This window comes from Amphiura filiformis, chromosome 3 (genome assembly GCF_039555335.1).
Source record: "Amphiura filiformis chromosome 3, Afil_fr2py, whole genome shotgun sequence".
Classification (NCBI taxonomy): domain Eukaryota; kingdom Metazoa; phylum Echinodermata; class Ophiuroidea; order Amphilepidida; family Amphiuridae; genus Amphiura; species Amphiura filiformis.
Genome location: NC_092630.1, coordinates 23,347,025 through 23,359,745, shown reverse-complemented (window position 1 = coordinate 23,359,745; position 12,721 = coordinate 23,347,025). Strand labels below are relative to the sequence as shown.

General features: G+C 36.9%; 1 protein-coding gene across 4 annotated transcripts in view; it reads right to left on the bottom strand.

Moving 5' to 3' along the window:
* Positions 1-1,970: 1,970 nt before the first annotated feature.
* LOC140148244 (6-phosphofructo-2-kinase/fructose-2,6-bisphosphatase 1-like) overlaps positions 1,971-12,721 on the bottom strand; it is an 86,064-nt gene continuing 75,313 nt past the window's right edge. For 2 of the 4 annotated variants that reach the window (XM_072170121.1, XM_072170117.1), the window contains exon 15: positions 1,973-3,102. In XM_072170121.1, coding sequence (XP_072026222.1) covers positions 2,935-3,102 — 168 coding nt within the window. In that variant the 3' untranslated portion in view covers positions 1,973-2,934. Of the gene's footprint in view, positions 3,103-12,721 lie in introns of all 4 variants that reach the window. The other 2 variants (XM_072170118.1, XM_072170119.1) reach the window with 2 other exon arrangements.

The window sequence follows — 12,721 nt, the reverse complement described above, 5'->3', positions numbered from 1 at the left end:
ATACCAAAATAAACATTTTCATTCTTTCCAGAAAAAAAATACACTTGATCTGTAAAATATACCTTATAACACTTCACCTTAAAAGCTTATACTTCATATCCCTGTCTTTGATTTTCAAAAATCAAGCTCCAGCCCCAGTTCTGAATGTCCCAGTGGGCAAACCTGACGTTGAAATCATGCTGAAATTTCTACATCGAAATCAATTTCGACATTGAAATCAGGTTGAAATCAATGTTGTATTTGCAAATGGACTTCAACCTGATAGACTTCAACCTGATTTCAACCTAGAAGTAAGTTGAAATCAGGTTGAAATTTCAACGTTGTATATCAACGTTGAAATTGCAACCTGATTTCAGCTAACCTCTACGTTGAAGTCAGGTTGAAATCAGGTTAGGTTGAAACTTTGACGTTGTATCAACATTGATTCAACATCGAAATCCTAACCTGTGCCCACTGGGGTTGAACAAACGCATGGGCTTTGTGCATTTAAAAAAATTCTATTACTGCAGTGTCTGTGAAACACATGTCAAGAAAATGGACATGTTCTACAAATGGGCAGTGATCTATAATGATGTACACAATCTGTAAATCAACAAAACTTCATCAGTAATATTTCTTAAAGGAGTATTTTGTGATCCTAGCATCCTCTTTTTTCAGTTGATTCTGATTTTGCATTTGGGAGTTATGCATGATTTATTGCACTGCTCCACAGGCCACTGAGTTAAATTACATTCTGGTATACCAGAACATTCAAATTTGAAGATATCTTTGCTAAACAAATTAATCTGCAAGAATTATGCAGCCAAGAGGTTTCCAGTGGTATAAGAATATGAACTTTTTTTTAGAAAAGTGGGGGATGAGGCTGTGGATCACGAAATGCCCCTTTAATTGTGGAAGAGCAATTGATTTTTAAAATATAATTACCATGACTTTGTTTCTTTTACTACAATATATTTTGCGAAATTTATCACATTTATACATTATTAACATTCCTATCCCTCACCCAAATATTTACACAAATTTTAATTGAAAATAATCATTTGAAATGATTTTACATAATAAATTTACCATTATTGCACCATCCTTAAACAAATTTCTTATTTTGATGAGATTATAACAAGTTTGTTTTTCAAAATTAAATCAGTGATTCATTTACACAACACTTTCAATATTCTCCAATTTCAAGTGATCTGAAGATGGTGTCTTTTGGCCCACCCACCTCAGCGCTACCCCTCTGCATCCAGTGGCATAGGGCTATTCCAGCTCCAGACATGACCTTAATTTCCAATACAAGGAAGTGTTAATTTCAAATGGGGTTACTCGAAAGGGTGTCTTTTTTTGGGTGTCTTTTGGCCCACCCACCTTGGCGCTACTCCTCTGCATCCAGTAGCATTTGGCTATTCCAGTTCAAGACATGACTTTACCTGAAAGGGTGACTCCATTTAAAATCTACACCCCTTGTGTAGGAGGTTAAGGTCAAGTCTTCTACAGGGGTAGGTGGATTTCATCTGGAATAGCCCATTGTGCTGGCGTTTGATGACAGTTTCATTTCTGAAGGAAATATATATATATTTTTTGGAATCTCAATAGCCAAGGTTAGGTCAAAGGTCAAACATCTTAATCTATCAAAGTTAAGTTGGCAGTTGTGCTGTGGTACACTTTGTACAGTTTAGCTATCAAAATGAATGCCAAAGTAACAACATTGTATAATAACTACACTTTTAGTGGAAGCCTACACATTTTCAAAATTGGCGACACAATTGGAAGACCTCTGAACTAAAAGGGGGTTAAGTCACATTGAGTGCATTTCGAGATAAATAGTAAAAGAATGTTGTCGTGTCCATATAGTTTCAATGCAAGGATGTGGGTTTTGACCATGCTATTTCAATGCTCTACAATATTATTACACAATGAAATTTACACAAAGGTTGTAGCAGACACTGACACTTTTTTCATGATTTTATGACTTAACCCCTTTTAATGATGAGGTCTTCAATTTTACATAAAAATATAAAACATTTCTATCAGGTTTTCAAAAAGCAGTTTTCACAATATCGGAACATTCACACGAGGGCAGTGTTTTTGGCTAATTGTTAATTGCACTCTCAATAGTATGATACAAATACAACAGTGAATGGAACATTAAGAGGTATGTCACTGGGGACCCACACACCACAAGGTTTATAATTATTTACAATAGTTGCCAAAGCATTTTTCACCCCTGAACAATGTATTCTTTCAAACTTACCATTGCTGGGCTAGTAATATCAATACAGAAGCTGTGGTGAACATACATGTGAGATTACAAATCTTCATAATAGAGGCCGTCAGCCTTTCGCCATCTTGTACAAATTATATGTGTGTTCATGCGTCGGACACTACGCGCAAGACGCAGCTTGCCACGCAGCTGTTATCACGCATCGACACAGTGATTTTGCTGTTCACGCATGGAGATCGAACGACCATCGCAGCGTGTACCCACAAGATGGCGGCATATTATGACGTCATGCTGATGACGGCCTCTATTGTATAGAGTTTTTTGCCATGCCTAGAGTGTGTGTGACATGCGTGTAGCCGGTCATATTTGACCAGTTGATCTTTTGCACATAATACACATCAGGAATTCTAATACACCATGTGTGATCATTTTTTGAATGTATACACTGTACTTGTGATCCTTTACAAGCCCAACATTGGGATAACCTGTTCAGTTATTACCTGCCAGGTACAAGGTGGGAGGGTACTTCATAACTGCCAGGCAGGAGATGATACTTTGAAAATACCTTCCAGACAGAAGGGTACTGCCAAACTTTTATCCATCCAACAGCAATGTTACTTATACCAATGCTGTGCAAGCACAAATTAATCTCCAAATGTTCTTGAATGTTCGGATCAAAACCCAATAATTTCACAGCCCTCGTACGCATTCCATACTCAGCTTGTAACCATTATCTCTTTCTCAAATACTCCATCACTGTCCTCGCTTTCTGACCTTGATGATGCTAATTTGGATACTTTCTCTCCGCTTTCTGAATCTAGTGCAACTGGGTACGGCGGTACTGTAGATAGGGCATCTAGTTCAGCTCGTCCTATTTCAACAACCTGAAAATAGAACAATGAGACATGTTTCTTAAGAGAGTGACGGATCATGCAGCAATTTTTTTTTGGGGGGTGGGGGGGGGGGCAGATGCTAAAGTCTGTCTCGTTTGAAGTTGAGAGCAAAGCCATGTTGGATTTCGCAGTGGCAGATTTGAATAGTGTGTGCTAACTAAATCCCATAAGCCTTTTTGAAGTATGGCGAGCACAAAACGACAAGGCATACTTTGATTTGAGTAATCTTTTGTCAGCTGAGAAAGCATACAGATGAGAAAGTATGCCCTCTCCTTCTGTGCCTGCCAAACTTCAAAAAGCCTTGTGGGGCATATACACATGACATGTAGAAGGGCAATTTGTCTGGAAACCAGTCTCCCAGGAAAGTGGATTAGCTGATCAGTTCTGAAGAGGTCCTCCGATGAAATATCAGTGAAATAAAATTTGTCTTCAAAATTGAAAAATAACATTTGATCAACAAACCTGATGAATCTGATCAATACAGTATTCATCAGCATTGGCAGTATTCTACTCTATTGGGTAGTAAAATCTGTGCAAAATATTGGAAATTCTATTACTCTTACGACCCATTATTCAAAATCGCGCACTGTGATTTGTTAAAACACGTCACATGAAAGCCGATTATTCTGCAATAATGGGTCAAGCGCCGTAACACATTCTATGCACAGCATTATGCTTGGTTACGCGTGCAATATTTCTGTGATACGCGCGGTCACTTACGCGTACGCGCTCCACCTTGAAGTAAACAACTTAAAATATTTGTGCCAAAAATTATATTTTCTCTTGAATCCCATTTTTTCTGGTAATATCCTTACACGCAAATAATGTGTTCTCAGCAGTAAAAACGTTTAAATAATGGGTTCGGCTGCACCTCACCCATTATTTACGTTTTTACTGCCTCGGGACACATTATTTGGGTGTAAAGGATAATGCATTACCCTTTATTTCTTAAATATTACTACACTACAGGTCTTTCAAATAATCTTAGGCCATCATGTACCATACCCACCATGAACAAGTAGCATACACAGCATAAGACGCAGTCTACTTGATAATGTAATTGCAAGAGTGTGATTGGCATGAAGTTCTGCAACGGTTCTAGCTGTGCTGTATGCTTGTGTGTTGCAGCATGTGTACCAAGTGTTACATGATGGAAAAGTTGAAAGACCTGTAGTTCTTCTTCCTATATACGTGCATACCTCAAATTGAGTATTGTCGCACGGGCTTAACATGCGTAGTTTTTTACCTATGCACGATCCTGGTACCTAGGATTGATTGCAGATATCAGAACCGGGGATGGTCCCCCTTCTCTTTTCGAATAGCTCCGACACTTAACGTGCACAGGGTTTGACTCTTTCTGTACACGGGACCAACGACTCTATGTGACTTCCGAATCACGGACTAAGCACATACACTACCTATATCTGCATGTGATAGCCCACACTAGGTCCACTATTTATATTTGAAAAAGACCATTCCCGATTTAATTCCTCCCTTGATTAATATTAAATATAAGAACAGCGAAATGTCAGACTCTATAAGATCCACTGCCAAATTCCTATTGTTGCTGACCCCTGAGGTACACTCAGGGTCTTAGCTAGAAATTCAGGTTTGCCCGTCATTTGAATAATTGTGCCTGTCCCAATTTGACCTTTAAAACATTTACCAGACTTCTACACCCCATTGGGGTTCAAAGAGTTCCAATATGTGCTGCTATAGCCTTGTTTTGCAAACCTGGATTACTAAAAAGGTCAACAGACTTTCTAAATACCTACAATTATAATGTAGCATCTGTCAAAGGCATTAATTTTGCCCGTCCCAGGAGCAAACTCCCCGTCTAAAATGACGGCCAGACGGGTGGCTAGCTAAGACACTGGGTACACTGCTACCCAGCTACAACTATAGCAAATGAAGCCTGAAATTTTAAAGCTTATTTTTAACATGGTACAAATTTTCTAAGGACTTCCCAACTTCAAAATATTGCTACCATGGATACTATCACCCAGATTTTGGGACACCCTGTATCATTCATGAATCATGGTCTGAGTGACTTTTATAATAAAAGTGGGCTTTTTAAACCCAGGACTACATGTGGAAGGGTATTATGTTTTAAAATTGTTAATCCTAACCCTATTCGGCTTTTGCATGGATCCGCCATCTTGCTACCAGGTTCTCCCTGCAAACGCATGCATTTTTATTTCTTGTGTTTTTCTAGGAATGCGCCAGAAGGCTTTTGCAAAGAGGGCACAGTAATTAAAGCACCCATTAGACAGGCGTAGGCACACACAACACACACTTTGTGGGTAGAACCTTGTTTTGAAATGACCATGCAAGGGGTCAAAAGGTAACACACCATTTACCTATATTATTACCTATACGTTCAAGAAAATTAGAAAAAAATGTTTCAAACTTGATACATATACATATTATACAAACACCAACAACCAGTTATGATTGGCATAAATAGTATGTTTATTTATCATTCTGCATTGATACAATGTAATATGGGATACAATGTAATTTGGTATACTTGAAAAAAATCTCACATCAATGTGCATGTTTATACAGAAAAGCACCATTCCTCCAAATAAATTGGCAAATTGTCTATTCCAGTTGAAATCCATTCATTCCCTATGAGAGACATGATCTCAATCTTCAACAGAGGGGGTGTAGATTTCAAATGGAGTTACCCATTCAGGTACATTTGAAATTCACACTCCCTGTGTGGTGGAAGATTAATCAAGGTTATGTCTACCACAGGGGGGTATCAGTTCGGGGGCACTTGTAATTCATGGACGTCTCTGATTTCAAAGACGGGTCAGTGATTTCACATACGGGGTCTGTGATATCACATACGCCGAGCTTTGTTGACAGCTGGGCACTCGATGCAGCACATCGGAACGAAGCTGAGTGTATTAGAATAAGCTTTCATATGTTTAGCAAATATCTACCTGTGCAAAAATTATATCTATCTGTGCAAATTCTGACAAATGGTCCCAGAACATACTTAGATTGCAATGGCCAAAATCAAATGTTTTGAAGTAAAAAAATCCCAAGAGTACCCGAGCCTGCGCTTTATTCATGAATTGGATAGTAAAATTAGCAGGCACTCAACTTGGGCTAGCTACAACCCTGATAAGGCCTACTCACAAAATTAATCCCACTGCGCTGGCACGTTCACCAAAATTACTAATATCGTTTGCGACTGGGTTTTGAAACTAGGGAGCATGTGATTTATGAGACGTTTCTGAAATATGATACTGTTATGTGACATGACGCTTCAAGAGTATTTGATATCAGAGACGTCCGTGAATTATGAGTGCCTCCGAACTGATATGGCTTTCAGATGTTATAGCCAATGTGGGCTGAAACATGCACTCCAGAACTTGATTCATATCACATCCCTCTCTGCATAAACATTCAATAAGTCATACACTTATTATCACAGCAAAATAGCCTTGCTATTTTCTATATCTATAGCTTACTCTATCTTTTAGAAAGACAGAGAAAAAACACTATCTACCTTACTGGTAGCTCTCAAAATTGTATCCTCCCTCTGGAATGAATATTCTAGACACACAACCAAGCAAAGACGAATCATTTGTTGCTAAAATAGACTTTTCGAGATAAGAGTCGCAAAAAATATTCTGCTTCTTGAATATACAGTGGCAACTCGTTAACACGAACCCTCTTAACATGAAGTTCCTGATAACAAGAAGTATGTTTTACATTCCCAAGCATACATTTCACATGCTATTAGAACTGGATAACACAAACTTCTGATAACAATAAGTAAAATTTGAATTCCGCACAACTTCGTGTTAATGAATTTCCACTGTAATATCATTCAATATGATATCAAACATTTCAATGTGCAAGGACAACATTCTTAATCTTCTTCAACCCCAACATATTTTGAGTGTTTAGTTCAAAAGTTTAATTTGATTGATTGTGGTATTTTTGCTTACTGCATACATCTTTTGTAACAACTTTTCATGATTTCCAATCAGCTGCTTAAAAACACTTATTTACCAAACTAAAATTGGTTATCACGTCACAAACTACCCCTTTAGCTTGACCATATCACATATAAGAATGATCTAATAAGCACCAATGCCAAGGGTGCTATGATATGAACCACCCTTAACTCAAACCTATCATCTTACACATATTATTTAAAGGGCACCTCAAAATTAACTCACCAAATTATATCACACACAACGCCACCCTATTGAGGTGTAGATCATGCACCAGAATGTGACGTAGCAACATTTTAAAAATATACATTTTAATAGAATGTAAAGACGATAATATCATATTGTTTAAAATTGTTAGGATAAGTGAAATATATTCATAATATTATGAAACATAACATAAAGGGTATCTATTACAAAATAAAAATAATGAAGATGATTATTAAATTGGTGACTTTGTATGCTTTATTGGTAGTGTATGTAATTGTGACTTCAAGTCTACAAGGCACTACATCTAATTTGATCCTATAGTGCTATCGGTGCCCAAAATAGTACATAGTGGCTCTTTCCATCTTGTCCTGCATAGTGCTATTGGTTTTTTAATGAATTAACAACAATAGTACTATGCAAATTTTCATTACTATGATCAATACAATTCAAGTTTGTTCGGACTATGATAGGCAAATAAATGATGTGTAACATAGCCTATTGAAATAGAATGCCATGCATGCGGTCGAGCACAGCACTTACACTTACTTGCATGTAGCGTAATACGTGGCTGGCGCATGCTTATGGGCATTTACGCAAATGTAAGTTGGGATTTTATTGTCACACGAAGAAACAAAAATCGACCCTTAATTACATTTTCAGGGCAAGATAGAAAGAACCAATCGGTACCTGTTGGGTCATCGGTAGCGCTATTCACCCATTGCACGGTTCCCCCATATGCCTGATCTGGCAGCATACATGAATGAGAGTCGAACCAGTCATTATAACATTGTGTAGAGTTACGTAATTCTTTCTTTCATGTCTATTGCCAGTTTGAGGCTATTCTTGCATATAGCGGACCTGTGCAATGGTCGAATAGGAACAAACCACATGTGGTGCCAAATTCCTTTTTATTGTGACATAAACTTATGTACAGAGACACACAGCAGGAGTGTGGCCGATTCTTTTTATTTAGAAAGTGTCTAAACCTTGGTAATCCTACATGTATTATATGTCAGATATATCAGTAGCTACGTTAAATACAATTCTACTGCAGAAAGCTGCTTGTTTGGAATGGAGGTAGGAAGTTGTGCACAATGCTTTTTTAAATTTTGTGGCCAATTCTTTAAATTTAAGAAGCGTCTAAACCTTTATATCCTATTATATGTCAAATATATTAAATTACACAGCTGCAGCACACAGCACACATGCTCTGCTCTTGCTCTGACTTCAATCATCAATTAACAGCTTTTACTGGTTGTTGCTTGCTACAAATTTTAACTGTGACTTTATTTAAACTTGTGGAATACACTTGTCAATTTTGAAGGATATTGAATTCCAACTTTTTGAGATATTTTATGAAATTAATTTCATAATTTGTTCATTGGATTGTATACTAATACTCCATACTGCAGTGGTTGCTATGTACTGCTCATCCAGCTGATCAATATTTATTTCAAGTGTTGGACAATTGACTTGACAATTGCACTGATGAACATAACAATGGAGCCTAGCAACCAAGTTCAGCAGCAATCAATGATGCTCAACTCTACATGTATGTCCTTTAATGGTTTCTCACAGGATGAACTTTTTAATATGCCAACTTCTGTATGGGAATGTTTCCAGAGAAAAAACTCATTCACTTTGAAAGTTAATGATGAGTTAGCTTTATCTTCTCTTGAGGAGCAAGTTCAGCAGATGTGTGGTCAGCCCGAATGTCATATAGAGAAGCATGGAAGGATCTATAGAGGACTAGCATCTACATCCAGTATGTCGTCAGATGTGACAATAACTTTCTACACCACTGGAATTGTCAGAGTTCAGGGAGCAGGGTATAGTGTGTGGGTTGATGAAGTTTTACCTGTGATGGCAAAGCAGGTAATGAATGCCTTACAGAATGCGACTGTAAACCACTCTGTGGATGATGAATCAAAGGTAGAACAACCAAATGTGTCTAAAGTCAATGCTGCCAGTGAATATACTTTTACATCCACTCCACTGAAGTCATCTCAAATGGTTGGTGATCCGTTACTACACAAATTACTTCAGTGGACCGAAGAGAAAGCCATGTATCAAGGTGAAAATGCCATCTTGAGAAACCAAGTAACTGAGCTGACAAAGCAAAACAAAGACTTAACAGACCAAGTGACAGATGGGAAAGTGAAGCTGCAACTTATGATAAATAGAGTTGCTGATGTAGACTTGCTCGAGTTTGAACTTGAGTGTGAAAGAAAACTGCTTCATGCTAAAGACCAGAAATTTGCAGATGAACGCGAACAACTCCTGCTGCAAATTCAGGAACTGTCAAAACATGATAATGATATGGTAAGCACACACACCCAGACTACATATAGAGACGCATTTTGTCACCCATCAACTCAAAGCCCATCAACAAAAACAGCTACTTCAAAGAAGAATGGAACAAGGTTCCCACCAGACATTCAAACTCGCCGCCAACACGATCACCAGCTGCAGTATCTACTTCTAATAGATTTGCGGCTCTCGATCAGGCATCAACTAAGTCTCCAAATCTGGACACGCATCCTGCGGCAAGCTCAAATCCTGCATCAAATGCACCGTTGCACCCCAAAGTCAACAGAAACTAAGCCAAAAGCCAAGCCTACTAAACCCAAAGTTGTTCTCCTTGGAGACTCCATCATGACAAGAATCAAATGTGATCGCTCTCACGCAGTGCTAATGTTGTTAATGCCGCTGTTGGTGGAAGAAGGATTGAACAAGTTCGCAGTGATATTGTTAGTGGTAAGTGTACAGACGCCGACTCTGTAATTGTACATGTTGGCACAAATAACTTGAAACAGGACAACATCGATACTATAAAGACAAAACTGTCACAGATGTGCAATACACTGAAAACCAACATCCCCAGTCACTGCTCTGTCGCGGTATCATCAATACTTCCACGTGATAAACCTCCTGTTCAAAATATTGATGAATGCAATGAATTCTTAAGAGATCTGTGTAAAGAACACAAATGGACATACATCAACAACTCTGCTGTTACCACGGATCTACTCTATGATGGCCTTCACCCAGACACTAGGGGTATGAGCTTCTTGGCTAAAAATTACCAGAATTTTTTACGTAGTGCTCATCCTTCCCTTTTTCAACAGGGTCGTCAAAAATCCTTCCAGCGCAAACCCCAATTCATCGTGCCTCGGGCTCCAGACTGGCTGAAGTTTCTCCTGTCCCCAGGTGGATCCAACACAGCTAATCCTTATCGCAGAAGGTGAACTTTCAAAGTGAACTTTACAAAGACTCAATTCCTTGTAATCACATGAATGGAACTAATACATGTACCACATGCAATTTTTGTAAATCAAATGTTCATCAAAAGCCCCATTTGTTGTACATGCATAATACTAATGAATATTTTTCTAATGTTGGAAATGACTTGTCAGATGATGTTATTTTGATAACTCCACTAATTGTGATATTGATAAGAGTTCAATTTATGATCATGATGATATACATGTACATGCATTTAGTGAGCCTATACAGAAATCTTCTGAATCTGATATATATTATGTTGAAAGTGTTGTTAATCATAATTGTTCTGGTGGTACTATTAATAATTTTGTTTGTAAAGGTTCTGCTGCATGTGATGATGATAATGGTCATTATACAGATACATGTATAGGCTCTCAAAATAATGAAGGGTCTAAAGACTCTGATAAAGATGTTTCTAATTCTAATGATATAACTTTATATACAAGTGTCAATTCTTCTCGTAATGTTTCTAAAATGAATGTATAAATGTCAAAATTCTCAGATAACCTCCACCTGTGGAGAATGTTTTAAGAAGGTATTTGTAAACAACTCAGTTTCTTGTTCTCAATGTTCTCTTGATTTTCATTATGATTGTACTGATATTGACAAAGTTAATTCTATTCATCACCACTCAAATTGGCTTTGTAATTCTTGCTTCACCAGAATTTGTTTAGATGAACTTCCTTTCAGTGAGGGCCAATTTATTGATCTTAAGTGTCATTTGAATAGAGGTTTAAAATGTGTCACATTAATATTCAGAGTCTCAGATACAAAACAGATCATCTCCAAATTTTTCTTTTCTCAAATAATATTGATATCTTATGTGTCACTGAGACATGGTTAACACCTAACATTGATGATAATGAAATTGTTATTGATGGATACAATTTATATAGAAAAGACCGTGTTGGTATGGAACATGGTGGTATTGTTGTGTATATAAGAGAAGGTATTGATTACAATGAAGAGGTTAATATAAGTATTGATAATGATGTTGAAGTTCTATTCACTGAAATCAATTTACCTTGTACTAAACCAATTTTGCTTGGTACTGTTTATAGACAGCCTAATTCAAATGCTGAGTATTTAACTAAAATTGATCTTGTGTTACAGAATGCTGTGGCTAATTATAATGAGGTTATAGTTGTTGGTGATTTTAACCTTGATTTATTTAAAAGTAACTTCTCTAAAAAGGTTAAAAACTTGGCTAAAAACTCAAACTTTACTCAATTGATCACTGAAGCTACAAGAATTACTCCTGAAACAAGATCTTGTTTAGATCTTGCTTTTGTAACACATCCTGACATGATCACTGCTCATGGAGTACATCATCTTGGCTTGAGTGATCATTCATTAATTTTGTTGTAATGCGTAAAAGTAAGAAAATTAAAAACCCTCCTAAATTAATTAAATCTCGCTCATATAAAAATTTCAATGATATTGATTTTATTAACTCACTTAAAACTAAAGACTGGGATATAGTTACTAGTTACTCAGATGTTGACTCTGCCTGGGCAGTCTGGTTTGATATGTTCAACGAGGTATGTAATAATCATGCCCCAATTAGGGAAAAGAAGATTAGAGGATATCTCCCTGAATGGGTAACTACTGACTTCCTGAAACTTACTAAAGATAAAGAATTCTATTATGATAAAGCTCATAAAACTAATGACCCACTTGATTGGGATAAAGCCAAAACTCTTCGCAATAAAGTCAATAACTTACGTAAAACTCTTAAGAAAAATTACTACAACACAGAGATTGAAAATAACTTGCACAATTCTAAGAAATTATGGAAAACAATTAGAAAGGTTATTCCTGGTAAAAATAAGAGTTCAGTAGCTAACATTAAAGTTGATGATAAAGTAACTACTAATGACAAAGATACTGCAGATGTTTTTAATGATTACTTTACTACTATTGGCTCTAACCTAGCTAGTAAATTTAACTCTCACGATGAAGATAATATTCAAGTTAATAATTTGGGTTATGATTATAATGCTGTGAATGATGCTTGTAAATTTAATTTCTATTGTATATCTGCTGATTATGTTTTTGATCAAATTTGGAATTTCTCAAATAACAAATCTCCTGGACTTGATGATATTGATGTCAAATTATTCAAAACTGCTGCTCCTATT